Source organism: Hipposideros armiger, unplaced genomic scaffold (assembly GCF_001890085.2).
Source record: "Hipposideros armiger isolate ML-2016 unplaced genomic scaffold, ASM189008v1 scaffold_283, whole genome shotgun sequence".
In the NCBI taxonomy this organism is placed as follows: Eukaryota; Metazoa; Chordata; class Mammalia; order Chiroptera; family Hipposideridae; genus Hipposideros; species Hipposideros armiger.
In genome coordinates, this window is record NW_017731633.1 from 2,187,442 (window position 1) to 2,215,292 (window position 27,851).

The following is a 27,851-nucleotide window of genomic DNA, read 5'->3' on the forward strand; positions in this document are numbered from 1 at the left end:
GGAGAACTCGAGGCAGGGCCTCCGGTTGGATGGGGGGCTGGATGGGGCTCGGCCTCGAGTGATGAGGCGGGACCTAGGGCGCGGCTCGGAGTCCAACAACCCACCTACTCCCCACCCGCAGGAGCCCTGAGTTACTTAAACCATGCGGGCATGTGGAGCGAAAGGACCATCTCCTTGGAGTGGCAGGTGAGCTTTCGCAGGTGGACCTTGCAGCAGAGCTCCCTGAGAGGCTCGTTCAAACAGCGGTCAGATGCAGATGCCAGCCACACCGTGGACCGTCCCAACGCACTCATCCCTAACGGGACACACCTGGTCAAGCCTCTCTAAGCAATTGTTTCTCAGGACACTGACTGGTAATGGCGGCCGGGTGAGGTCCTCCTCCCTTATCGTGGCTTTGCGCCTAAGATTAGACCTTCCTAGAGGCCCCATTCCCTAACAGGCCACACCCTCCAAGGAGAGGGGACAAAGTCCCGCCCCTCAAGCTAGGACCCACCCTCTGAGGCTGTTCCCTCCTCCTGAGTCTTTACCCCGTTCCCACCCCCGAAGTCCGACACCACCTCCTCTCCGTTCTTTGCGCAGCCCTCCTAGTGTGGCTTTTGGGTGTGGCCCTCCTCCCAAGCCTGGTGTGGCCCCGCCCCCGGGTTGCCAACCTTCGCAGGCCACGCCCCGAAGCCCCACTTCGTCATTGGAACTGTCCGGCCCATAGATGTCGAGTCTTGCCCCAGGGTGACACGACCTTGCCCAGCTTTTGATGTAGCCCCTCCCCAGGAAGGCGTGGCTTGCAATAGCTTTCTGCCCCTTTCTGGCTTCCCAGCCACAGTAAAAAGTGGGCGCCACCCAGCCTCTCAGAGTCCGACCCTCCATTGCGTTCTCTCTTCCAGGGCAGGGTCTGGCCCAGCGTGTGCGAACCCGTCTGGAGTCCCTGCCTCCTTTCTCTACTTGTTTGTCTACACCTGTCCTGCCCCTTCCTCTCCCCCTGCACATTACTGCATGCCTGGGAGGCTCCAGCCTGGGCTGGGTCAGTCCGGGGCTTCCAGGTGCTTCGTGTCTAGAAGGCCAGATGACACCCGAATTTGATGCGAATTTGATGCATATTTGGTTTTACTGGGGGTCAGGGACAGGGTGGGGACATTCAGGGGTTGGCTGCCATAGTCTCCTCGATCCAGTCCAGCAAGGGCAGAAGTTTGGTGTAGACGCTGGGCATATTGGGTCGGCCACACGGGGAGTGTCCCCAGGATGTGATTCCTTGAAACACACCATCACAGATCAGCGGGCCCCCTGAGTCGCCCTACAGCACAAGGGGAGAGAGGGAGGTTAGTGAGTCCCGGGCTCTGCCTACAGAATCCCAGCTTTTAGACCTGGGCTCACAGCTATGGGGAAAGACACAATTGTCTCCAGAGTCCACTCCTAGAAGGTGGGCTTCCAACAGAGGGGACAGTGGCTTGAGTCCTAACCAGTGGGGGTAGGACGTTAGGGTTCAAGTTCTGTGCATGGGGTCAGGGTCCAGGAAGAAGGTCCCCACAGTTCAAGCAGGGAGGAGGAGCGGAATCCATCTGTGGGACCCTCCCACCATCGGGACTCATCACAGATGTCACCTTTCCCAAGTACCTTTCTTGCACTGGACAGTCAGTATGTGTCAGGAGTAACAGGTGAACCGGTGATGTGGAGGAGGTGGATAGGGGGGGTGTAGGAAAGAAAAGGGACAGAGGGAGGGAGCTGAGGCACGGGGTGGGGGGAGGGGGGGAGTGGAGACAGACTGACTCACCACACAGGTGTCCTTGCCACCCTGCAATTGTCCAGCACACAGCATGACGTCTGTCACCTTCTGGGGGTGGGCTTCAGCACACACATTGTTGGGCAGAAGCTTGAGGTCCACACACTGGAGCTCATCTGGGTACTCAACTACAACTACAGGCCAGGGAGAAACATGGCTGTGGTCCACCCCACCTGGCTCCTCAGCCCTTTTCCCTCAGCGCCTGGAGTCCAGGTCCCCATCTCCCTCCTCCCCACACCCCGGTGTCTGGGCTCCAGCCTGCATGGTCTGGCCCCGCCATACCTGGATCTAGTTCCATGTTGCCCCAGCCAGAGGCGTAGCAGGTGCTCCCCAGTTGGGGTTCCTGAGTGGGCAGGTCCAGGACCTTCACAGTGTCTGTTATCTGGGCAGGCTGTGCCAGGTGGAGCAGCATGAGGTCGTAGCTATAGTCGTCTTCTGGATTGGTGGTGTGGTTCTTCAGGAGGCTCAGGTCGAACTGAGGGTGTGGGAAGCTCTTAGTGACCTGGACAAACTGTGCTGTGTCTTCATTCTCAAACAGGCTGTGGCGACCCAGCCAGAGCTGGTAATTACTGGGGAGAGAGAAGGACCAAGGGAATGAGGAGAGAGGAGGAGAAAAGGGAGAAAAGGGGCAGGGCAGCGTGGGGGCAGGTCCCAAAGGAGAGAAAGAGAAACAAAGAAAAAAGCTGAGCACGTGAAAGGTTTGGAATCATGGAGAAACAGAGACGGAGAAAGCCAAAGAATGTGACAGTGGGAAAGGCAGATCCAGAGACAAAGAGAAAGGGAGTGAAAAACAGAGAGCTTAAAAAACTACAGGAAATGGGAAAGGCAGAGGGGAGAACGGAGAGATAGAGGGAGCAGAAAGGAGGCAGGATGAGGAAGAGAAAAGACAGAGACAGTGAGAAACAGACAAATGGAAGAAGCAGGAATGAAAGAACAGAACAAGGGAGGAGAGTGAGAAACAGACAACGTGGGAAAGGGATGGGGGAAGTAAAGGGAGAGAATAAGAAACAGGCAGAGGAGGCTAGAAGGTGACAGAGTGAGAGAGAAAAGGGAGGGAGGACAGGAGGGGGTGGGACAGGTGGGGAGGAGGGGCCTGGGACCAGCTCAGCTGCAGCTGGGGCTGTGGGGCTGGTTCCCCAGCAGGCGGGTGGCCTGGCCCCCAGCCCAAGGTCAGAGTCCCCGTTCCCTCCCCAGCACACTTCGCTCCCTTTTCTCCTCACTTCTCTGTCCTCCCTCGATTGCCCCCACCCAGCTTTAACTGAAACCAGCCCTTTCTTGTGTCCCCCTGGAGTGGGCGATTGTCCCGGGCAGTGTGAGAAGCCCCTCCCCCACAAATGTTGGGGATAACCCCTTCCTTTTTTGGGGGGCCCCTCTCAGTCCCATCCTGGGATGAGGGTGCTCAGTAGCAATGGGGAGAAGGAGTGAGGCAGAGAACCAGAGAGAGAGAGAGGGGCCAGAGAGATGGAAGGTGAGACATACAGCGACAGAGATGGCAGCAGAGAGACACAGAGACAGAAAGAGACACAGAGATATGGAGACAGAAGAGAGAGGGAGAGACAAATCACAGTCATACAGAGGCAGACAACAGAGCCAGTTACCTAGAGACAGACAGGACAGAGGGAGACATAGGACAGAGAGACAGTTACACGGGGAGAGACAGAGAGATGCCCAGGCAGTCATGGGAGGGGCTTCCCTGGGGTCGCCCAGTCCCAGCTCCGCCTCTCCCCTTGTGACCCTGGACCACATCCTGCCCTCTCTGCCTTAGGTCCCCCATCTTCCCCAGAGGTTGTCTGAGGGAACAGTGCTGGCTGCCCAGTCCTGTGGGGGCACAGACACCCCCTCCCGACACCTCCTACCCTTACTCGCTTATGCAGTGGGCAGCCGTGAGCACCCACTGGGGGTGCACGAGGACGCCTCCACACTGGAATCTGCTGTAGTGGTACAAGGCCGCCTGCCAGGGTTCTGAATGCTTCTCACACTCCCAGCCTCCCACAATCCGGGACTGGATGGGGAGCGCAGCACCTGTGGAGGGGGTGCTGAGTCAGGGTGGGTGGAAGTGGCAATGGGGCGGGGCGGGAGGGGGGCGCTGGGCTGTGGACATGGAGGGACATGGGGGCAAAGGATCAGGGCTGGGGGACTGGGAAGATGGGCAAGGGGTGTTGGGAAGGGCCCAGAATTCTCCAGCAGTCCCAGGGTGTGGGCTGGTGGCTGTTCTGGGTGGGGAAATGTTATGCTGAGCAGAGCCAACCCCAGGGATCAGGGTAGGAGACAACAAGGCAGTATCTGGATCAGGCATTGGGCAAAGAGGTTGGGATTTCGGGAGCGATTTGGGGACTAGGACTGGGGGACAGGAAGCTCTGGGTTCTGAGAGGGGAAAGCAAGGATAAAGGCCCCAAAACTCAGAGGCTGGGGAGGAAGGCTTTGGAGAGTTAAGGGACTTCTAGGCTGATGAAATGGTTAGGGTCTGCTTGGACTTTTAGGGTTTTAGAAAGGATATGGATTCAGGGAATCAGGTCTGAGAGGCCAAGAAGAGCACTTGGGGAATTTGGGGTGATTTGGGGGTCCCTGATCGGGACTGGGAGGGTTGAGAGAATTTGGAGTTCCAGGCCAAAGAGTGAAAGAAAAAGTTAGGCTGGGAGAGGGACCCTGCAGGGTTTGGGGTCCTGTGAACCAGGGATGGCATTCTAAGAGGGGTGGGGCTCCGGGACAGGCTTGGAGTCAGGAGGCGCTCAGGAAGGGGAAGAGCCTGGTGATAACCATTCTGGGATCAGGTGATTCTATGGGGATGGGGTCACAGTCTGAGGGTACTGAGGGATCTGGGGTCCCTTGGGAGTGATGCTGGGACAGGAACGGAGGAGACATATCAGGGGCTAAGCAGCTGTGAGAACGTAGTGAGGACAGGACCCATGTGATGTGCGGTTCTTGAGTCCCATGTTGGGGTAGTTGGGGGAGGTAAGGCAAGACAGCTGGGCTGGGACGGTGTTTGGGATCCTGGGAGGGGGTTGTCCCAGAAAACCAGAGCTGTCCAGTAGGGTTGAAGGTGGAGAAGGGCTGAAACTCGAGGAAGGATGGAAATTCTGCAAGGAAAGGAGCATGTGGTTGGGGGTTCTGGGAGTTCTTGCTGGGGGAGCAGTCTGGAGGTGCTGGATGGGTGCAAAGAGTCAGGGAAGGAACAACTCCCATACCAAGATGGGGGACCCATCTGGTCATGGACCAGAAAGTCTGGGAAGAAGCGGAGGTGTCTAATGGAATTTGGGGGTCCTGGGAGGATTGGGAGGGATCCAATGCAAGGGACTGGGAGACCTAGTTGAGAGCTGACAGCTGGATGGGCAAAGTCTCCAGGGTGTGGTAGGTTTTGGGGGCCCAGGAGCCAGACCACTGGGCTATAGAGAACTAGGGGCTAGGAGGTGTGATTAAGGCTCTAGGGTCTGGTGTCTGGTGGGGTTGGGGGCTCTTGGGAAGAATTGGAGTCCCCCAGGGAGACAGGAAGAGTTGGCCCAGGACTCCCTTTGTAAAGAGACTTGCGGCAGTGGTCTGAGACGGGAAAACTAGAAAGTTCTGGGGGTTCCAGGGAGGGAGCAGAGACCTCGTATGGGAGTGAGGACTGTGGGGAAGGTGACTATGAGGAGGGGCTAGGGTGGGATTTGGGGATGGAGGTGGGGGAGATGGGAAAGACCCTGGGATCCTGGTCTGGGGTGGGCTATGGGTTGGAGGGTGCAGGCTGGGCTGCTGGGTGGGAGGGGAAGGATTTATTATATTGGGGGGATGAGGGCAGCATGAGAGTCAGGGCCCGCTCCCCTCCCACCTCTTCCCGATGGCTTACCAGTCCCTGCCAGGGACAGGGCAAGGCACAGGACCAGGAACCACATGGTGACAAAGGTGTCCAAGGGTAGGCAGGTGGTGAGCTAGGAGCTGGGAGCCTCCCTGAGGAGCCTTTAAAAGGCCTCATCCCCCCAGGGCCCCGCCCCTGCCCTGCTGGCACCCAGATTCTGGCCAAGGCCCTGCCCCTGGGGCCTGGGGGGGCTGGCCACCTCCTCCCATCCCCAGAGCTGTGGAAGGGATGGGAGAGCAAGCACCTGTTGTTCTGTAGGCCGACTGTGCTGGAAGCGTTCCTGGGGCTGAGGCCAGCCAGAGCAGGACCTGGAGCTCTTGGGGCCTTGCTCTTGGGGACAGAGCCAGTGAGGGGAGTCAGGGGAGTCAGTGGGAACAGAAACAGGAGGGTGGAGGAATCAGTAACCCTCCCAATACAAAGCCCCATATACCTGAATCCCATGTAAGGCCACATACCCCGAGACCCAGTGTACCCTGAAATACCAACAGTGAGGCTCTGACTCCCGTCTCCCTGCACTGCTCTGAGCCAAGATGCTGGCTTCTCAGCTTCCAGCTCTCCCTGAAATACAAGCTTTGGCTTTCAGAATGCCCTGAGTCTTGAACTCCAAGACTCAGTATCTAGGCCCCCAAATCTATTGTTCCTCTCATAAGAAAATCTTAGGGTACCCATCACAGTCCTAGCACCCCCAGGTCCAGGAATATGAAGTTTCAGTGGTTTCCCTGAATAAGTTCCCTAGCATTTCAAAATCCAATGTCCCCTGTTGGGAGCCATGCAGGATGGCTGTACTGAAGCATAACTTGTTTTGCTTCTTGTTTTGCTTCTTTCTGCACCTGGAGGGCGCTTATTCAACCTCGAGGTATGTGGTGAGAATGGCCAGTGCCTTGGGAGACACATTAAGATAGATGGCTATCTGGGATAATGGAAGAAATTGTCCCCACTGACCTTTAAGTTTCTATTAGATAATCAATGAGTTACTTTGGAATGAGGTAATGCATATTTGTCCCTTCTGTTTTGCACGTACCCTGGATGTATAGAATGGTGATGGAAAATAAACTCGGGGCTTCAGTATTCACTGAAGTCCTCCCGGTAACTCTCTCTTCTGTCTCTTTTCTTAATCCTCGCGCCCCCCCCCTCAGGACTGTTCAACATATCGGCTGGTTCTGATAGTCCCCCCCAAGCAATGTTGGGATCCCGTTATCCCTTCCCCCCACTCCTTGTTCTCCAGGTCTGGATACTCAAGGTTATGTCCTCCAAAGTCCCAGGAATCCTGCCAAGGTCAAGAGCATCCTTTCCATAAATTCCAATCTCCCCTCTCCCAATGGAATATTTAGGTCTCTGGTGTCAGGTTCATGTATGTTAACATTCAGTAACCTCGAAAATCATACTTTTTGGATCTCTGAAGAGAATCAGGAACTAGACTCCTGCAGCCTCCGTGGTAAACCCCTAGGCTTCTGACACGTTCCCTTGGCTCATCAGTAAAACCAAAGAAGCTCACAGGGTCCCATCCTCCGCTGTGTGTCAGGAACCTGCCTAAGGAAGGGAGAGTATTTGCCTTTTTGCCATGGCTACCAGGAAGCCCAGAACTAAATCTCGAAGAAAATGAAGTCATTCTTGATTATGTGTTCTTTCACTGGGGTCCAGAGATATATAGTATTTTTCCAGTGCCGGGCCCTTTTAAATAAACTCATATGAATTTCCTCAGTTGATCCTCACAGCCCTATGAGGTCATCCCTGTTTTACAGATGGGGAAACTGAGGCTGAGTGATATTGCTCTTTTGCTTGATCACACAGCTGATCCTATGTGTGTTGAGTAAACAGGGCCCCGCTGGAAGCCATTTCTCCTCATCTAGGGATCAGGGCAACGGGCGAAAAGGAGCAGTGTACAGTGGATCTGGGTTCCCCACCCAGTCCCTGGTTCCCGTTCTCCTTCATCCCAGAAGAAAGTTACAGAAACTTTTACAAAGAAACTTGCATCAGTGCTCTCTGTTATCTTGGTGTTAAACAGGTGACCTTGAGCGCCAGCTCTGGCCTCAGACGGGATACGTCCTTGGCTAACATCTGGGCCTTGGACAAATGCTGTCTTGAGGGATGGCTCACTTCTGTCCCAGGTTAGAATGGAGCAGCCGCGGAAGCTTCTGCTCAGTCAGAGACACAGGTGGTAGGCCAAAAGAGTCAGTTCCTCTTCATGGTGTCCCTGATCCACTCCAAGTAGCTGCAGACTTTGGTGTAGACACCAGGCTTGGTAGTAGTGTCACAGGGGACGTCACCCCAGGACACAATGCCCTGCAGGATGCCCCCACAGACCAGAGGTCCCCCGGAGTCACCCTGTGGGGAGAAGGGGAAGCTTGAGTGAGAACCTTCTGATCCAGTGTCCCCACCCCCCTCTTAATCACCATCATAAACTCAATTAGAGTCCAACCCACCCCAACTCAACTTATCACAACCCAGTTTAACTCAAACCAATCCAGCCCAACCGCTAACCAACACAACCAAATACAACTCAGCCAGCCCATGTCCAAGCCCACCCCATGCAACCCTAACCCAACCCAGCCCCTACAACTTCCTCATTCAAAATTAAACCAGGCCCATACTCAGCCTCACTTCCAACCCAGCCCTACCCTCAATTCTCATGTCTTTTGCATCCCAAGCAAAATTTACCCCATCCTCAATTCAACCCAGATATATTTTCCATCTAAAATCAAACCGAACCCATTCCCATTCTCAACTTCAGCCCATGCCATCTCAAACCAACCACCACATTGCCCACCTCAAACCCAACCCAACCCCACCACCGTCTCTAACTCCAACCTCACCTCCATTTTAACTGCTCTTCCATTTCCATCCCCAGACCTACGCCTGGCATCTTCTGTGGCCCAAAGCAAGAAAAACCCGGCCCCATCCCAACTCCCAAACCTGTCTCTCTCCCGCTCCCCTCCCGGCATGGTCCCCTTTCGGCTCTGACCTCACAGGAGTCCGTGCCTCCGCCTTCCACACCTGCACACACCATGGTATTCATCAGGTGCCCTGGGTAGTACTTCTTACAAGATGAGGCGGAGATAATGCTGATGTTGGCACAATGCAATGTATCTGGGAGATACACTGGGGAGGACAGTGGACTTGGAGTGAATCCAGAAATTTTCAGGTCCTTGTACCCTCTGCCCAAGAGCCCTGGAGCAAAGGGTCCCTAGATGTCTGACATCCGGTTCCAGTCCTTCACTCACCTTGTGACACTGGTCTTCCTGTTGTCTCAGGCTCACCGTTAGACACCAGGCCCCAGCCAGACACCACACAGACCTCACCGGGTTGGGGGCAACGCATGGGCAGCGCCACCGGGCGCACTTGTGGGGAGAGGCGCGCGGGCCGGGTTAGACGCACCAACATGACGTCGTGGCGATGGCTGCGCCCTTCATAGCGCGGATGTGGGATGACTCGAGAAACAGTCCTCAGTTGCTCTGAGCCATCGCGTTTGCGCAGATTGTGCTCGCCCAGGCGCACTCTCATGTTACTGTACCGGCGAGTGATTACCCGCAAGCGTGGGGGAGGAGTAAACAGAAAAATCAAAGAGCGGGCAACCTGGGGTCCCTTGACCCTTTGGGAACCTGGGTCTCCCACAACCCTCTCCCCAAGGCCCTTTAGACAATAGTTCCAGCCTCTGCCCCTCGGAGACCCAAGTGTCCATAGTCATGCACACACCTGGAACTCAACCCGTAAGCTCCAGCTCTTTCTTCCTCATAATCCACGATTCTTAGATCCCAAAACCCTCCCGCCATGCCCCCTCAGGACCCTGAGCCCTGCCTTTATACCGGGTTTGGCAGTGGGCTGCAGACAGCACCCAGTGTGGAGCGATGAGGGAAGCACCGCAGTTAAAGCGTCCGCGTTCGAAGAGGGCCACTTGCCATGGCTGGGAGTGGGGCACACACTCCTCCCCTTCCAGCATCTCGCCATTGTCGTCCTGGGCCGCTGGGAGAGGGGATGGAGGGGAATCTCTGAGGACAGAGCATTTTTCCTTACATCCTACACCTTCCCTGTACCCTGCCCTCACTACACATTTTTCACCTCTGCCTTCCCCTAACTTCTTAAGATGTGCCTGCTGTTGATTTTTAAGCACTGCCTTCTCTCTAGGTTTTACAATTGCTGCTTGTTTTCTCCAGAACTGTCCCGTTGCCCCTGCCCACCGCCCATTTGCTACAAGACTCTGGGAGAGAGAAGATGGGGAAAGGACCAGAGGTGAAGAAGTCCTCTGTGTTGGGAGTGGAGACAAGGACAATGGATATAGTCCAGACAGATGGTCTCTTGGAACCAGCCATTCAAGGTCACGGAGCTGTCACAAACATCAAATGGATGTGGCCACTCAATAATATGTATGACACACAGTCTTGGCTTGAGAGTCTGGACATCTCAGCCAAATGCAGTGTCACACGAGGACATGGACGTGACCACACAATGTCATGGGCAAGTATACAGGCACAACCGGTCTTCCAAATTGAGGAGCTGATATGGACAGCCCTTTAAGGTGAAACTCACCTGCACATACATAGGTTACAGCTCCAAGAATCACAGCACAGGGATTCATATGTGTGTAGGAATATGGACAGTTAGGACATGGGTGTATACACACACACACATACCCACATACACAGATTTGGACATAGAAGCTCAGACCTAAATTTACAGCCTCCAGTGTGGAACTGCACATACCAGGTCACAGACGGGCACAGTTGCAAATGGGGTCTGGCCATACAATGTAGGGTCCTTAATAAGAGTACATGGAGAGAGACACTGACATGCACTCAGGCCCCCCAAAACTTGTTTACAGACATGGGTCTATAATATTGGGGTTAAATCTAGGGTGAAACCCCCCTGGGTCCAAATATTATCTATGAGATTTTGAGCAAACTATTTGACCTCTCTATGCCTCTGTTTCCTCATCTGTAAAATGGGATTGTTGTAAGGATTAAATAGGAGAGAGTGTGAGTGTGTATGTGTGTGTGTGTGTGTGTGTGTGTGTGTGTGTGTGTGTGTGTATGATGCCATTGTAACTGCTTAATAAATATTAGTTATTTTAAACAAAGGACACACAGATTTATTTATTCAGACATATATGTGGATTTTCAGGTTGTGGACACAAATTTAGCCAAAGTAAGTCAGATGTATGACCAGACCCAGACAAAAATAGTCAAGGTCGAAACTGTGATTCATCCCCAAGCCACTTTATGGAGATTCAAAGTTATAGACACTGACCCAGAAGGACAACATTCAGATGTGGACACACTAGATCAGACCCCAGGGCAACATCTGGACACAGGTCTGGGTATTCAAGGTCAAGGACATAGCTGGAGACACAGCAGCCAGGACAGGACATATTTATCCGTCTCTAGATCCATCTCCGCCCACAAGTCAGTCATTTGGTGTTCAAGGTCACTCATCGGGTTTAACATATGGGGACCCGGCTCACACATGTGGGCAGGATGTGGACACACAGGGCCTTGCACTCCCCTCCCGCCACACACGGGGAACTGCATCATACACAGGACCTCAGCAGGGATGTTGTCAAGGTCACAGGACCATGACCCCCTACACTGGACAACGTGGATATGTCCCAAGGTCGCAGCCAGGCACACAGACACCCAGACCCGGGCAGGATTTGTACAGCCAAGACCAAATGCCCATACTCTGTTTGCTAGGGTCAGGAACTGGGCCAAGGGCCCTGGCAAGGCTGAAGGAACGCGGATGTGTGGACAAGGGGCTTAATAAGGGAAGGGTGAGGTTGTCCTTCAGAGAAGGGCAGAGGGTGCAGGCTGAGCAGCTGGGCACCAAGGCCGCACCTGGCCAGTCCAAGCCAGAGAAGGGTGGAAGCTCAAGCTGGGTGCAGCAGGCAGGCGGGAGGTAGGGAGGGGAGAGCAGGGACAGAGCCCAAGGGGAGGCTGGCAGCAGGTTGGAGGGGCCCCCAGGGGCAAGAGGGTCATGTGTGTGGGGGTTAAGGAAAGGCCACCCTTAACTCCCCCAGGGTAGAGGCATCAGGTTACAATTAATTCCTCCATGAGTGGTGGCTGAATGTGGACTGGAGTTCTCCTGCCACCTGGGGTCACCTTGGCCTAGTGGCTGCCCCTCTGTGAGCCACAGCCCGCTTCCCTGTCAAAGGAGGCCAGTAGCCCACCGCATAGACATATTTCCTTGACTAGATGAACATCCCTAGCTCTGAGCACCGGGTTTGGCATATCCTGAGCTCTCAGTGCAGCTAGCACACCCTCACATGGCACTGCCCTGGGCCCGGCACCTTTTAGTGCCTCACACGTTTGTTGTTATCTCCATGGGACAGTTGGGGAACCCAGCAGAGACGTTAAGCAACTAGAAAATGGCAGGGCCCAGGGAGATGAAGTACTTTCCTCAAGATCACAGAGCAAGGAAGGGACAGCCCCAGAACTCAAACTCAGGTCTGCTCCACCCCAAGGCTGTGTCTGTTGTCACGGGCAGTGAGGGGCCCCAGGGGCCACGGGGACTCCACAGCAGCCCCAGGCCCCCGATGCTCTTGGGGTAGAACGAGGACTCAAGGATGTCAGCATGGGGCTGAGGTAGGGCCAAGAAAGGGGTCATCAGGTGGTCTTTGCCTAGGGGAGGGGCTGGCAGATTGCAGGGACTGGATATACTTGGGGATGGGGGTGGTCTAGGGGACAACCCACTCCCACAGACCCTTACCTGACCTGGGCCCACCTCACCTGCAGATGTGAGCAGGAAGGAGATAAGGAGAAGCCACATTGTGGAAGAGGGACCAGGGCTCTGCTGAAATCTAGGGAGGGGAGAGAGTGTACTGAGGTGAAGCTGGACCCCCCAGCTCCCACCGGAACCCTCCAGACGCAAACTCATTCTATCTGCTGCTTAAGAAACTTCTTTTCACCATTCTTGTCCCAAACTCCCACCCCCAACCTGCTCTTCCTCCCTGGTTCCCCAACTCTGAAGGATCTGCCTTTCTTCCAGGCACTGGGACAGATGCCCAGGTAGCCCCACAGCCAGTCAGATTCCAGCACCATTCCACATGCCCCTGGGTTTCTCTCCATCCCCAAGGCCCTGGCTCAGAATACGTTCACTCCCTAGGCCCTATCCCAGTCTTGGCTCCTGCCTCTTGAGACCCCACTCCATCCCAGTCTGTCCCTCCATTCAAGTTCTCACCCTGTCCCTCTACATGACCCCACAGGGTTCATGTCCTATTCTTGCCCACAGCCCTCACGAATCCCCAGTACCCCTAGGAAAAAGTTCCAGGCCCCTAGCCTCACTTTTGAGGACATGAGTGGCTTCTCCCCTCCCAGGTTTCTCATGACCTTGCCCTTCTAAACATAGCTGATTCTTCCACTTTCCTTCCTGCAATTTCATGCCTGCACGCCTTTGCTTGGGCCATTCCTTCTTCGAGCTGTGCCGTTCCCTTCAAGGTCCACTGCCTCCTTGAGACCTTTTCTGACCTCTCCCAGTCAGTGGTGTCTGTCTCCACCAGCAAGCTTCCAAATTCACCTTCCAAATTCCTCTTTTCCCTCTGAGGCTCAGCCCCCACCTTCTCTGGGGTGCCCTGATACCTAACAGGTATCTCTGCTGGGTCCCACAGTGCCTGTTCTGCCTCCATCAAAGCACAGATCCCCAGGAACGCTCAGATCGGGTTCTCCCTGTGTCCCCAGCAGCCTGGGGTCTGGCACATGGGATGCCTCAGGGAGTTGTGCTGAGCTGACCTGAACCGGTGGTAACTCCTGATTCTGTTCTTGGCGCTAGTACAAGCGCTTTCAGGGCCATCTCCCTGATTCTCTCCATCCCCTCCCCCTACCCCAATGCAGCTCCTTCTTGTATCTCCAGGACCTTTTCTTGGTTCAAGTTCAACTTGAGGCTCCAGCAAAGGACACATGGACCTATCCAAATGCCCTGACACTTAACTCCTTCAGGTGATCCATGTCCCCCCGCCCTCCCAGGGCAGACCATGTGTCCCCTCACACCGCCCCCACTCCTGTCCCCAAAATCTCACCCCCTCCAGGTCCTCCAGCAGCATTTGGGGCAGCTTGGGTGGCAGAAGAGTAGCAGGCACCTAAATGTCGGAATTTATAAGCTTCCAATGCCACCCGGATCTAGGGAGGTTGGGTAGGGTGGGGTGGGAGGTGGCTGAGAGTGGACTTTACAGGCGGGACGCCTAGGTGGCTGGTGGGGTGAGAGACGAGGCCTAATAAGCATTTATTGGGCTGAAACTTTTGTCTGAGTCTACAAAGAGGAATTCCCTGCCAGGGGCAGTTTCTCAAGGGGGAGGAGGCGGGAGGGCAAGAGTTGAAAATTGGAGGAAATCAAAACACAGAGCCTGGATTCTGGAGCCTGGAATCTGGAATCTGGGGTCTGGAGTGAGTGTAGAAACTGGACTCTAGAGCCAAGCCTCTTGTGCCCGGAGTAGGATTCTGGATCTTGAATTCTGGACTTGAATCTGGAGTGGAGCCTCAGTTCTGAATTCTAGGCCCTCAATTCTGGATTCTGGATCTTCAGTCTCTGTGTTTTGAATCTCACTCTCTGGCTCTGGATTCTGGGTCCAGATCTCTTGGGTTCTGGACCTTTGGTTCTGGATCGCCAGTTCTGAATTCTAGATTTGGGGGGTCTAGAGTTGGGCATTCATGACCTGAAGTCTAGAGTGTGGATTTTGGAGTAGTCTGTGTTCTAGAGTGTGGGTCTGGAAACTGGATCCTGGAGTCTGGCCTTTGAGTGGCAGGTCTCAGGCTTGGATTCTAGATCCTGGGCCTTTGAATCTAGAGTTCAAACTAGACGTCTGGAGTCTGGTATTTGCAATCTAGAACTTGAGTTAAGAAACCTTCACACCTGCTGTGTGAAGCCTGGGGCTGGAGGACGAACGGTAGATTTTGGATTTTAAGTTTTGAAGCCTGGACCTTAGGGTCTAGGTGTATGTAGACTCTGAGGTTTCATGGGTTGACTTTGGAATGTGAAGTCTGGAGCTGCAAATCTGCATGGTGTATTTAAGAAGCTGGACTGGGACACATGAGCCTGGCTTCTATGATTCTTAGTTTCCTAGAATCTTGACTGTAGAGTATGAATTTAGAGACTGGAAGACAGGAGTCTTTATTCTGGATTCCGCAGTCTTGATTCTGGGTTCTGAGGCTTGAAATCTGGATTCTGCTGTCTGGAGGCTGAAGGTCATCACTAAGGTGACCCAAGGCTTTGGGAATTTGAAGTTGTGTTACAGGGCCTCAGAACTCTAGAGGGCCCTGAGCAATTGTCTAGAGTCTACCTTGGCTTGTTTAACTAATGAGGAGGAACAGAAAGCAGGAGGGACTGACCTCCGGTCACCCAGTCAGTGAAGGATGAGACCTATTGTAAACATGGCCCCTCTCCATGTCTGGAAAGCCATCGCCTATATGGGAAGGGGCTGCAAGATGGGGGCTGACTGTTCAGGGGATCAATGGCCAATATCCAGGGGTCCCTGGCTCTTGATTTTCCCACAGGAAATATGGGAGAATGATGGCATCTATATCCCCATGTGCAGCGGAGGCTCACAACCAGAGTCTGCTCGTGGACTCACTGGGAGGGCGCCCTACCCCCACACGAGGTGACATCAGCGCCTCTCCTCTCACCACCTCTGGTGAGTCAGACCTGGGCCACCAGTGTCCTCCTGGGCATCTCCCCAGATGTTCTTCACCTCCACCGAGGCCTGAGGCCTGCCCTTTCCTCTGCTCCTCCTCTTTTTTTTTTTTTTAAATTATGGGGTTTTTTGTGTGTGTTTTTGTGGGTTTTTTTTAAAGATTTTTATTAGGGAATTGGGGGAGGGACACAGCGTTGGGGAATCGGGAAAGGGGAACAGACAAGTTGCTGCCCTTTTGTTCTTCAGTCTAGTTCTGGAGGACGTTACTTCACTGGCCCAAGTTGGCACCATCATTGCGCTCTTCCCAGGCGAGGCAGATCAGTCGCCGGCTTCTGGACGACTGCTCACTGCGGCTGCTGGCCGCTCACACTGGCTGCTGGCTACACACGGTAGCCCATGGCAACCCACTGCCACAGGGACTGCAGCCTACGCCGTTGCCGGCGACTCATGGCAGCCCAGCTCCAGGTTGAGCTGTTGTTCAGCATCTTAGCTGTGAAGGGCAGTGTCACTGGCCCTCATATGTGGGATCCGAACCGGGGCCCTCTGGCGTCCCAAGCCAGTTCTTAACCAACGCGCCACTCGGCCGGCCCCTCTGCTCCTCCTCTTCCCACGAGTCTTTCATCACCTCCAGTGGTTCAACCACCAACCATGAAGGTCTCCTTCATCTGACCCTGAACTTCTGCCTTGGGCAGCCACCTGCTCCTGGGAAGCCCCTCTCACTCACTGTGAAGTAACTCATTCCTCTTTCCCCAAACTCTCCTCCCTCCATATTCCCCATGTCGGGGACATCCCCACCATCCACCCCGTCTTGTGGCCAGACCCCAGGCCTCATCCCCTACAGCCCAGTGGTCTTCAACAGTAGTTCCTCCTGCTCCTTCCTCTTTATGCTCCGTTTTCTCCTTGGCCAGGCCACAGCTCAGGCATCCTGCTCTGCCTGGCCTCCCATACTCCAGTCTGTTCCCTCCATCTAACACCAGGTGGCCTCAGAGGGCTCTCTACACTCAGAGCTGACCCCCCCACACACACACACAGCCCTTCCGCGGTGACTACCCATCGCCCCAAGACAAAGTCCCTGCCCTCAGCCTGGCACTTGAGGCCCTTTGGGGGTCCCCCTGCCACAACAGCCTTTATCTGGAACCCCCTCCCCCAGGGAGGCATCCTTGGCGGGGTCTGGGGGCCCAGGATCCCAGGTATGAGGGAGGAGAGGTGAGGAACCAGGTGGGGTCTGGCCGCAGCCCTGCTTTGGCCTGGTTTCTACTCTGGTACCCAGACTACCTCTGGTGTGTGGCCCTGGAACTCCTGTCCAACATTTTGTGTGTCTGAACTGAGGCTTGAAAGAGCCAAGTCCCTCATCCCGGGGAACTGAGGAAGCCGGGAGCTCTGGGCAGTGCTGAGCAAAAGCAGGACAGGGTCTGACTGTTCACCGGCTCCCTCTGGCATCTGTGTAGTGCAGACTACAGAGGTGAGGAGAGGCAGAGGGCTCGGAGGGGGAGCGAATATGGGGCTGACCAGGGTCATGGGAGGGAGGTGGGGAGAAGGGGTCCATTTCCAATTCTTCTAATGCAAGCCCCCAGGATTTGCTGACTGAGTGCAGGTGGGAGTGAGAGGCAGCAAGGAGTCAAGGATGAGCCTGAGTTTTGACTTGAGTGACACCTGAGCAACTCCAAGGAGACATCTGTATCCCCCCACTCCCCACACCAGGTGCACTCCCTACTCCATGCTCACCAAGTCCATTTGAGCCCAGAGCTTTCCACTGACCTGCTCATCTTCCATCCCAGGGTTCTCCAGTCCCTCAGTCACTTGGCTATCCTTTACTCTCCCTCATCAACCCTCCCCAAACCTGGTCCCTCCTCCCCCGGCTCATTGATGTCCCCTCTATCCCCCGGCCCCAACCCCAGGTCAGGTCTTGCTCCCGCAGGACCCTCACCCTAGCCTTCTTCACAGCTACCGGCCTCAGTCTCCCTGTTCAGTCCATCCCCACCTACCCCAGAAGGTCATTCTTATCTCAGAACTGGCCTTGCCCTTGCATGCTCCCCCCCTTCCATGGCACCCCAAGACCCTGAGGAGGGGTGTCCCAGTCAGAGAAAACTTCTTGGGAGAAGTGACACTCGATATGAGCACTGAGGATGGGAGGGTCCTGTACATGGACTCCCGTCCTCTTTCCTGCTGATCTGTCTGCAAGGACTGTCCTCCTGAGCCCTGCCCCCCTGCACAGAGACTGGATTCTGACACCCCACTCCCATTGGCCAGGACTTGAACCACTGTCCCTTTTGTTGGAATCCCACCACATTCTTCTGGGAGCGAAACCTGAGATAACTGTGTCTTTCCTTATAGCTGGGGAGTCACTGTGTGTGATCGGTGAGCCCAGATATTAGAGCCGAGGCTTTGCAGGTGGAACCCAGGGCATCACTGATCTCACGCTTTCTCTCTACCCCATGCTAGAGGGTAACAGAGGGGGCCCTCTGGTCTGTCATGGCGTGCTTCAAGGAATCAGTGCATCTAACTCATTCCCGTGGGCCAAACCCAATAGCCCTGCTATGAACACCAAAGTGTTGTCGAGCTGGAAATAGCTTGAGCACACTATAGGGCACAGCACTTAAATGCCCCCACCCCATCTCTTCCCTCAGTCAAATTGAATACGCATCAAGTTCTTGCATCTTCCAGTCTTTCTAGACGCAGGCCACCTGGAAGTACAGGACACACCCAAGAGATGAAATTACAGCTTTCCCAGTCCTCCCAACTTTATGTCCTGAGCTTGAGTCAGAGGTGGGGAGGGAAGGGAAGGCACACAGAGAGACAGGTTTAGGCCAGGGTTTCTCAAACTGGGGAAATTTTGCCCACCTCCCCTCACCCCCAGGGCACATAAGCAATATCTTAAAGGCATCTTCTCACACAGGTTCTGCAGGGACACACAGACAGAGGTGAATGACCCTGTTATTTGTAGGAGGGATGGGTGTCCAACCTGGGAACATGGACAGTGACATGTGGTAGATGCTGTCCATGGAGCACTGAGCAGAAGCTGGAGGCACAACGCTGCAGTGCACACCAAGGATGGACCTTCAAACCTACACACCTTCAAACCTAGCTGTATCAGTCTGGGATCTCCAGAACAACAGAACCAATAGGATGTGTGTGTGCGTGCGTGCGTGCGTGCGTGCGTGCGTGCGTGCGTGCGTGCGTGTGAGAGAGAGAGAGAGAGAGAGAGAGAGAGAGAGAGAGAGAGAGATGGAGATTTATTTTAAGGAATAAGGAATTGGCTTATACAAATGTGGAGACTTGGTAAATCCACAATATCATGGCAGACCTTCAGGTTGAAAATTCAGGTGAGAGTTGATGCTGCAGCCCTGAGTCCGAAATCTCAGGGAAGCCCAACTAACTGGAAATTCAGACAAGATTCTATGTTGCAGTCTTTTTTTTTCAAGATTTTACTGGGGAATTGGGGAAGGGAACAGCCAAGTTGTTGTCCTTCAGTCTTAGTTGTGGAGGGTGCAGCTAGCTCAGCTCCAAGTCCAGTTGCCATCTGGCTGCTCAGCTCAAGGTGCTGTGTTCAATCTTAGTTATGGGTGGGCGTAGCCCACTATCCCATGTGGGAGTTGAACTGGAAACCTTGTTGCTAAGAGCGCAGCTCAGGGCAGCTCAGCTCAGGCACAGCTCACTGGCTCATGTGGGACTCGAACCAGCGACCCTGTTGCTCAGATCTCGCGCTCTTAACCAATTGAGCCACTTGGCCGGCCCTATGTTGCAGTCTTGAGGCAGAGTTTCTGCTCCTGAAAACCTCATTTTTGGGCCTTTAAGGCCTTCAACAGATTAAATGAGGCCCACCTACACTATGGACCTAATTGGCTTTATTTCAAGACAAGTGATGTAGATGTTAATCACACCTATAAAAAGCCTTCACAGCAACATCTGGACTAGTGTTTAACCAAACAACTGGGTACCATAACTTAGCCAAGTTAACACATAAAATTAACCATCATAGCCTAACACTTGTTGACTTGGCATCCAATGCATCTCATTAAACCATACTTAGCCCCTAAATAAAGACTACAACAAAGCCATGCTTCTGCCTTACATGATGTAAGTGTCCTGCGTATGACTGAAAACCCACTAATCTTTTCCTTCTAAGTCCTTGGATGATGTTCACTCTTTTCCTTGATATCCTATAACTTAAACACTGTGATGTAATGTGAATACATCTTATGGTAAGTGATAAGTGGCTAAGAGAGGGAAGGAAACAAGGATATTTACACACACAGGGAAACATATTCATAACAAAATAAGGAAACCATGTAACAATTACTGTCCTCATTTAACTGACCTGTCTCATGATTGTTTGTAGCTGGTATTTCTATTTACCCTTTTCCACCATTCATTCCATCTTTCCTTTGCCTTCAGCAAGCACCTCAGCTGACCTTGCTTCTTTGCCTGGTAGGTAGACCCAAATTTTCACTCTTGACGGGCCTGGGCCATCAGTGGTCATGCCTGGCCTGGGCTGTGGTTCTCCATCATCTTTAATCCTAGTGCATGATGGTACTAAGAGATGCCCTAAGAGATCTTTCGGGTTCCAGACACACTCTTTCTTATTTCCATTGTGGAAGAGTGGTCCAATTTCCGCTTGGTGATTACCATCAATCACCCCACCCAGAATAATAACTCCTTTCTTCGCCTGTTGATTCAGAAGCATGAGGAGCCCAAGGTGGCCAGGAGGCAGTCTTCACTTTCAATGTAACAGAATCATTGTTGTGTCTACTAGTGGCGTATTCCTTCCTTTGGAACTAAGACCTAGAGACCAGTAGAGCATAAGGTCACAGGGACAAGAAGCAAACATTGTGTCAGTGGATCACTAAGAGGAATGGTGAGTAGGGCCACTTCCATTTCCACCCCCTGATTCCTACACCCGTGACTTGGGCAGGCAGCATGGGTCCAATGCCTGGCTCTGCTACCATACAGTTGGGCACCTTTGGCAAAATACCTCTCATTTTCCTCATCTGTAAAATGGGTTAAAAGTATGGTCTAGAGTTAGCTGTCCAATACAATAGCCACAATCTATACGAATATGTGGCTATTTAAATGAAAATTAATTACAATTAAACAAAAATTAATATTCAGTCCTCCAGTTGCATTTGCCCCATTTCAGCTGTGCAATAGCTGTAGGTGGGCTGTATGTGGGTAGTGGCTACAGTTTTTCCTGAGAACTCTGGCTCATACAATTTTCTGTGACCAAGAGTGGTTTTGGAGAAACAGAAACTTCCATTAGCTCCAAGTCAAGTCATTGTCCTTCAATCTTAGTCGTGGAAGGCGCAGCTCAGCTCCAAGTCTAGTCGTCGTTTTCAATCTAGTTGCAGAGGGCGCAGCCTGCCATCCCGTGAGGGAGTCGAACCAGCAACCCTGTTGCTCAGAGCACGCGCTCTAACCAGCTGAGCCACCAGTCCACCTCAAAATGGAAACTTTTTAATATACTTTCTGAATTGGTTCTGGGGCTTCTGGAATGATTTTCTAATATGATTATATTTAAAGGCATTACTGACTCTGTTTCCAGTAGTAAAAAGAGCATTGAAAATCAGTAGCATGATGTGACAATAAAGACACCAAAATATCACCATTGAATAGTACTAATCAAATACTTACAAGAGACAAGGTCATGTATAGAATGTATAGAATACCTTAGAATAGTTTTTCAAACTAACAAGTGTAACATGTCTGCTTCCCACAACTTTTTTTTTTTTTTTTAAGTTTTTATTGGGGAATTGCGAGGATGGGAACGGTGCTGGGGAATTGGGGAAGGGGAACAGACAAGTTGCTGTCCTTTTGTTCTTCAGTCTAGTTGTGGAGGACGTTGCTTCACTGGCCCAAGTTGGCACCATCATTGCGCTCTTCCCAGGCGAGGCATTTCAGTCGACGGCTTCTGGACGGCCGCTCACTGCGGCTGCTGGCCACTCACGCTGGCTGCTGGCTACATACGGTAGCCCATGGCAACCCACTGCCACAGGGGCTGCAGCTTACGCCGTCGCCGGCGACACAAGGTAACCCAGTTCCAGGTATAGCTGTTGTTCAGCATCTTAGCTGTGGAGGGCAGTGTCACTGGCCCTCATATGTGGGATCCAAACCGGGGCCCTCTGGCGTCCCAAGCCAGCTCTTAACCATCGCGCCACTCGGCCAGCTCCCCACACCTTTTGATATGTACTATTTTTATTTATCATTCAGCCCTAAGTATTTTAAAACTTCCATTTTGAATTTTTCATCCATTTTTTCCCATTATGATTTAATTTTCATCATGAATTATTCAGATGGTGGTTGGGATTTTTACTTCTGCCTATGTGAGTATTATGTCAGTATGCTAATTGAACGTTAATTTTCTTGCATCATGGTTGGAGGACACGGTCTGTATGATATCACATGATTTTCATGATAATTGCGTTGAAATCTCACACTTTCGTGGGGTGATTGATCCATTTCTCCCTGTAGTTCTACTAATTTTTAAAAAAGATTTTATTGGGGAATTGGGAAAGGGGAACAGTGTTGGGAGGTTGGGGAAGGGGAACAGCCAAGTTGTTGTCCTTCAGTCTTAGTTGTGGAGGGTGCAGCTAGCTCAGCTCCAAGTCCAGTCGCCATCCGGTCACCTGATGGCAGCTCACAGCTGCTCAGCTCAAGGTGCCATGTTCAATCTTAGTTGCAGGTGGGCATAGCCCACCATCCATGAGGGAGTCGAACCTTGTTGTTAGGAGCACGTGCTCTCAACAGCTGAGCCATCCTGCCCCCTGTTGGTAGCTCAGCAGCAGCACAGCTCGGTCACAGCTCACTGGCCCATGTGGGAACCTAACTGGCGACCCTGTTGCTCAGAGCTCACGTTCTTAACCAACTGAGCCACTCAGCTGGCACCTACTAATTTTTTATATTAAGTATTATGAAGCTATTTTATTAGGAACATATTCAAGTTGAGAATTCTTGCATTTGTTATACATTTTATTACTTTGTACTAACACACTAATGATGGTTTTAGTATTAATACTTAAATTGACTGATATTATTTTTATTTTTTTTAAAGCTGAGCAATCCTGCCACCTGTTGGCAGCTCAGTGGCTGCTCAGCTCAGGCTGGGAATCGAACCGCTGTTGCTCAGAATTCAAACTCTTGAGCGAGCTCTTAACCAACTGAGTCACTCAGCCGGCCCCTTAATTTGACTGATATTAATAAAGCTATACTGCCTTTCTTAGGGGTAATATTTTTTGGTAAATCTTTTTTCATCTTTTGCTTTCAACTTTTCTATGAGCTTTTGGTGTGTCTCTTGTAAAGAGATATACCGTTTTTCCCTATGTATAAGATGCATCCTTTTTCGAAAAATTTGGTGTCTAAAAACTGGGTGCGTCTTATACAGTGGTTGTAGATTTTTAAACTTGCATTTCCCGTTTTTTCGCGCTTGTTTTTGTGCTCATTGTTGTAGATTTTTTTTACTTGCAATTCCCGTTTTTTCGTGCTTGTTGTCTTTGCGCTCATTGTTTCGCACTTGTTACCGGTATATTATGGTAGGTTATGTTTTGCCACATTCTGCCCAGAAATGGCTCAGAAAAGATTTTTGTACAGTGCTGAATTCAAGTTAAAAGTGATCCAGTTTGAAAAAGTGAATGGAAATTGTGCTGCTGAACGTAAGTTTGGTCCTCCTCCAACTGAGAAAACAATCCAAGACTGGCTACGTGAAGAAGAAACCCTACTGAAAACACCACGGCAGAAGAAGGCCATGAGAGGCAAGTCAGCAAAATGGCCAGATTTAGAGAGGGAATTGAAGATATGGATTGAAGAGCAAAGGGCAATTGGGTGATTCGTCATCAGACACAGATGAGGACAAGCTAATGGTTGGGAGTTTTGACAGTGATGAGGAGTTGTATGAATTTTATGATGAATAAAACTTGAGTTCAATAACTTTATGTAATACATTTTTTTCCCAAATTTTGGGCCCCAAAATTAAGGTGCGTCTTATACATGGGAGCATCTTATACATGGGGAAATACGGTAACAGCCTTGTACACTCTGATCTGAATTTAACCATTTACATTTATTTTGATTATTGATATGTTTGGCACTATTCATAATATTATCTTGATTTTGAGTTTACTATTTGTCCTGTTTTTTCTGTGCTCCCTATCATTTTTTGGATTATTTGATTTTGTTAGTTTTTTCTCCCCTTACTTCATTGTGCCTTTTCTGCTTGTTTGGAATTCATATACCCTAGTTCTATTCTTTTGTGATCACCCTTGATATTTTATTGTGCATGTTCATCTTAACAAAGTCTCAAATGAAAGAATATTTTAGTATCCACTTGCATTCCAAAGCAACCAAGGACCTGAGAATACATTCATCACCCTCTTCCTGTTTGCAAGCTATTGTTTTCCAGGATTTTAGTCCTTTCTCTTTTAAAAACTCACCCCTTAGGTATTGTCATTTTATGCAGATAATATTTATTCGGAATAACCATCATATGAAATTTTATGTGTTCACCATTCCTTTTGCATCTCAGGCTGTTTTTCTAGGATCATTTACCCTCTTGTTTAAGTACATCTTCTAGAAGTTTCTTTAGTGAGGACCAGAGTGCCCAGAGCAGGGGGTTGGGGACAGTGCCCTGGGGGAGAACCCTGACCCTGACTCTCAGGCTACACTCACTCATTCACCAATTCTGGGGGCCTCCTTCTCTTAGGGTTTATTTTTTTCTTTCTTTTTCTAGGCGGGCATATTCTGCTCTGCTTATTTATTTATTTTTATTTTAAACAATTTATTTATTTATTTATTTACTTACTTACTTACTTATTTATTTTATTGGTGAACAGTGTGTTTTTCCAGGATCCATTAGCTCCAAGTTAAGTAGTTGTTTCAATCTAGTTGTGGAGGGCGCAGCTCAGTGGCCCATGTAGGAATCGAACTGGCAACCTTGGTGTTATGAGCGCTGTGCTCTAACTGAGCTAACCAGCCGCCCCTCTGCTCTGCTTATTTTAATTTCTTAGAGTTCATTAATTTTCAGGTGTCTTTCAGGTACCTTGCAGATATCTTGGTGATAAATGTTCTTATTTTCTGTTTATGTATAAATGGCTTTATTTCATCCTCATTCTTGCAAGGTATTTTTACTGAGTGTAGAATTTTAGGTTGGCAGTTATATTTTTGTAGCACATTAAATACATAATCCCACTTTTGTCTCTCGCCTTCTGGCTTTCACTATTGCTGTTGAGAATTCTGCTACCTTTCTGATTGTTTCTTCTTTATGGATGATTTATCCTTTCTTATTCTTTTTAAATATTTTCTCTTGTTTTTGATCCCCTGAAGTTTCTCTATGTTGTGTCCAGGTAAAGATATTTTTTGTTATCTTGCTCAGAATGCCTTAGGCTTCCTACATTCCCATTTTCAATAGTTTTACTGAAGATTTTTTAAAGATTTTATTGGGAAATTGAGGAAGGGGACCAGCCAATTTTTTTTTTAGTTAGTTTTTTTTTTTTTAAGATCTTATTGGGAAATTGGGGAAGGGGACCAGCCAATTTGTTGTTCTTCAATCTTCGTTGTGGAGGGTGTCAGTTACCATCTGGCTGCCCGTCAGCAGCTCGTGGCCTCTAAGCTATGTTCAATCTCAGTTATAGGTGGGTGTAGCCACCATCCCATGTGGGAGTCGAACCAGCAGCCTTGTTGTTATGAGCGCACGCTCTATCCACTGAGCCAGCTGGCGGCAGCTCAGCCCAAGGTGCTGAGTTCAGTCTTAATTGCAGGTGGGCTTAGCCCACCATCAAACAGGCAATCTTGTTGTTACATCAGCTGAGCCATCCTGCCACCTGTTGGCAGCTCAGTGACAGCTTAGCTTGGGCCCAGCGTCTCTGGCCCATGTGGGACTCGAACCGGCGATTCCCACATGCTAAGAGCTCACGCTCTTAAGCTAACTCTTAACCAACTGAGCCACTTGGCCGGCCCCTCAATAGTTTTATTATCTTCTTAAAAATTGTTTTTTCTCTCTTCTCTCTCTTCTTCCCTTTGGGGGATGTTCACTCTACTTATACCCCCATTCTGTTGTCCATATATTTTAACATCTCTTTTATATTTTCTCTCTTTTTGTCTCTATACATTGCAACTAATTTCTTCTAATTTGTTTCTAACTAATTTCATATCTTGCATTTCATTGATATTTTCTTCAGTTTTGTCAAATTTGCTCTGTAATTTTTTAATAATTTAAAAATATTTACATGTATATTCTTAATTTCTATAGGTTACATTTATTCTTTTTTTTTATTTTTTATTGGGGAATTGGGGGATGGGAACAGCGCTGGGGAATCGGGGAAGGAGAAAAGACAGGTTGCTGTCCTTTTGTTCTTCAGTCTAGCTGTGGAGGACGTTGCTTTACTGGCCCAGGTTGGCACCATCATTGCACTCTTCCCGGGCGAGGCAGATCAGTTGCTGACTTCTGGACGGCTGCTCACAGCGGCTGCTGGCTGCTCACAGCGGCTGCTGGCCGCTCACGCTGGCTGCTGGCGACACACAGTAGCCCATGGCAACCCACTGCAGCAGGGGCTGCAGCCTACGCCACTGCAGCGACTCACGGCAGCCCAGCTCCAGATTGAGCTGTTGTTCAGCATCTTAGCTGTAGAGGGCAGTGTCACTGGCCCTCATATGTGGGATCCGAACCGGGGCCCTCTGGCATCCCAAGCCAGCTCTTAACCAACGCGCCACTCGGCTGGCCCACATTTGTTCTTTATTTCAAAGTTTCTGTTCAGTCACAAAATCAGCTTGTTAACTAGAAGTCAAATTTGTACAAACTTTTTCAATTATCTCTCTCTTTTTTTTTTTAGTTTGGATGATTAAATCAGGATGTGAAGAAATCCAACTTATTGTATTTGGTTGATGAGTCCTTGGAGTCTCCTTATTTCTTTAAATGCTTCCTGCATAAGCTGTTCTGTATTCTAAATATAACAGCCTCTAACATCTGCCATCCTCAAAGCCCTACATCTGTTGTTTATTCTGCTCATTTTGAGGCATAGTGGGTTTCCTTCTCTGGGGTCTGCTAATTTCTAGGCTTGTTGGTAGTACTGAGAGCCTAAATTGGGGCTGGGAAAACTTTTCACCAGAAGGGATTTGCTTCTCTTTCTTCCAGAAACCAGGGTTCCCCTTGCCCGGAAGCACCCCAGCCTCCATGAGGGTCTCAGCTCAGACCAGCAGTACCAGGCTGTCCACTGCTGCCCTCAAGACCAGCCCCCAACTCAGCTTCTTTATAGCAGCTGTACCAGCCGCAGGCAGCCTGACCTCTCCTGGCTGCCCTGTCTCCAGCCTGAAACATGATTTCTGGAAAAGACTAGCTCTTTGAGGCATTGCTGGTTTCATAAAAGACAGGGGAGAGTTTCGCGGATTCCCAAGTTCAAAAAAAATTACGACTCTGTCTTCAGTTTCCTCTATCTCTGCCCTCGGTTTCCATCTCTCACCCAGAGCAGCCCTCTCCATGATTTCCCCCACCAGTCTCCAGCTACACCACAGGGTCCTGAGGCAGATCCGAATGAAAAATGCTTAAAATGCATTTAAGAAGACAAAACAAAAATAGGTCAGCTTCAAGCTAAATAAGCTAAGCAAGAAAATCCCACGCATTTGCCATTTGCTGCCCAGACTTTTTAGAAATCGCACAACATCCACAGAATCAGTTTCTCCTAGTCTCCTAGGTGTGTCTCCTTCCTTTGGGACCCTGTGGCCCTCCCTCCTGGCCAAGGCTCTCATTTGCCAGATGGGGAGACTGAAGCCCAAGGAGGGAAAGCTATTTGCTGGAATCCTTTGAATGGGAATGGAAGCAAAGAGGACAGTTTGAATAGAGCCGGTTCTTCTCTTAGACTTTATTTTTGGGCTTAGGAGAAAGGGACAAAAAAGGTGAAAAATCAGCCTTTTCTACCACTGGTAAGGCTGGGTCAATATTGTGCCACTAGGGGGCACTGTGCACAGGAATCTGATCTTGGTGGGATTGGACTCCTGGGGCTGATGAGGGAAGAGGGGCTGGGAATTCAGATTCTTGAATTCCTTCAGCAGCATCTATTTGGGGGTTCCATTTCATGAGTCCTAGTCCTGGATGGTTTACTGTATCCAGTCAACCACTTGCAGAGGTTGGTGTAGATGCCTGGCACACTCCGTTGGCCACACGGGGTCTTTTCCAAAAGACATGAGGCTCGGCAGAAGCTCACTGCAGACTAGGGGGGGGCCCCAGAGTCACTCTGTTGTTGGAGAGAATCCAAAATACAGAGAGTTGGAGATGGATGTGAGATCAGAAAGCAACCAGATGAGACAGACAAAAATAGAAAAAAATGACAGCAACACACCCACCAGAGGTTTCACTCCAGAGCCCTGCCTGCACGTAATTCTGCTCTCCTATATTCTAACAGCTGGTGGGTTTTCTTGAGTTTTTTTTATTGTTCTGTCTTTGTGTCTTATTTCTCTGTTTCAGTGGCTTCCAGAGTCTCCGTGCCTCTCTGCATCTCTCTGTAGATTCTGTTTTTTGTCCCCATTTTTCTTTACCTTTCATCTTTGAGTCTATCTCTCTTGGGGTGTCTTTCTTTCTTTCTTTTCTTCCTTTCTGCTTCTCTTTATTCTTGTGTCTATTTCTCTCTGTTTCTTCCAGTCTCTCTCTCCCGTTGTCA

At 50.8% G+C, this 27,851-nt stretch overlaps 2 protein-coding genes and 1 long non-coding RNA gene across 3 annotated transcripts in view; 1 reads left to right on the top strand and 2 right to left on the bottom strand.

Annotated features, from left to right (window-relative positions):
* LOC109391049 (uncharacterized) overlaps positions 1 to 257 on the top strand; it is a 3,466-nt gene extending 3,209 nt beyond the window's left edge. Inside the window, exon 3 of the long non-coding RNA XR_002125710.1 lies at positions 122 to 257. This is a non-coding gene — a long non-coding RNA (uncharacterized LOC109391049). The remainder of the gene's footprint in view (positions 1 to 121) is intronic.
* An 831-nt stretch (positions 258 to 1,088) lies between these two features.
* On the bottom strand, positions 1,089 to 5,687 carry LOC109390988 (kallikrein-1). The gene is made up of 5 exons (XM_019658145.1): positions 5,598 to 5,687; positions 3,637 to 3,796; positions 2,057 to 2,343; positions 1,766 to 1,908; positions 1,089 to 1,288 (listed from the first exon to the last, which is right to left on the bottom strand). Exons 1-5 carry the CDS (start codon positions 5,641 to 5,643, stop codon positions 1,133 to 1,135), a joined length of 792 nt encoding a protein of 263 aa, XP_019513690.1. The 5' UTR covers positions 5,644 to 5,687; the 3' UTR covers positions 1,089 to 1,132.
* A 2,091-nt stretch (positions 5,688 to 7,778) lies between these two features.
* On the bottom strand, positions 7,779 to 13,639 carry LOC109390989 (kallikrein-15-like). Its single transcript, XM_019658146.1, has 6 exons — positions 13,609 to 13,639; positions 12,323 to 12,393; positions 9,410 to 9,566; positions 8,828 to 9,111; positions 8,569 to 8,705; positions 7,779 to 7,931 (listed from the first exon to the last, which is right to left on the bottom strand). Exons 2-6 carry the CDS (start codon positions 12,360 to 12,362, stop codon positions 7,779 to 7,781), a joined length of 771 nt encoding a protein of 256 aa, XP_019513691.1. The 5' UTR covers positions 12,363 to 12,393; positions 13,609 to 13,639.
* Positions 13,640 to 27,851: the final 14,212 nt, after the last annotated feature.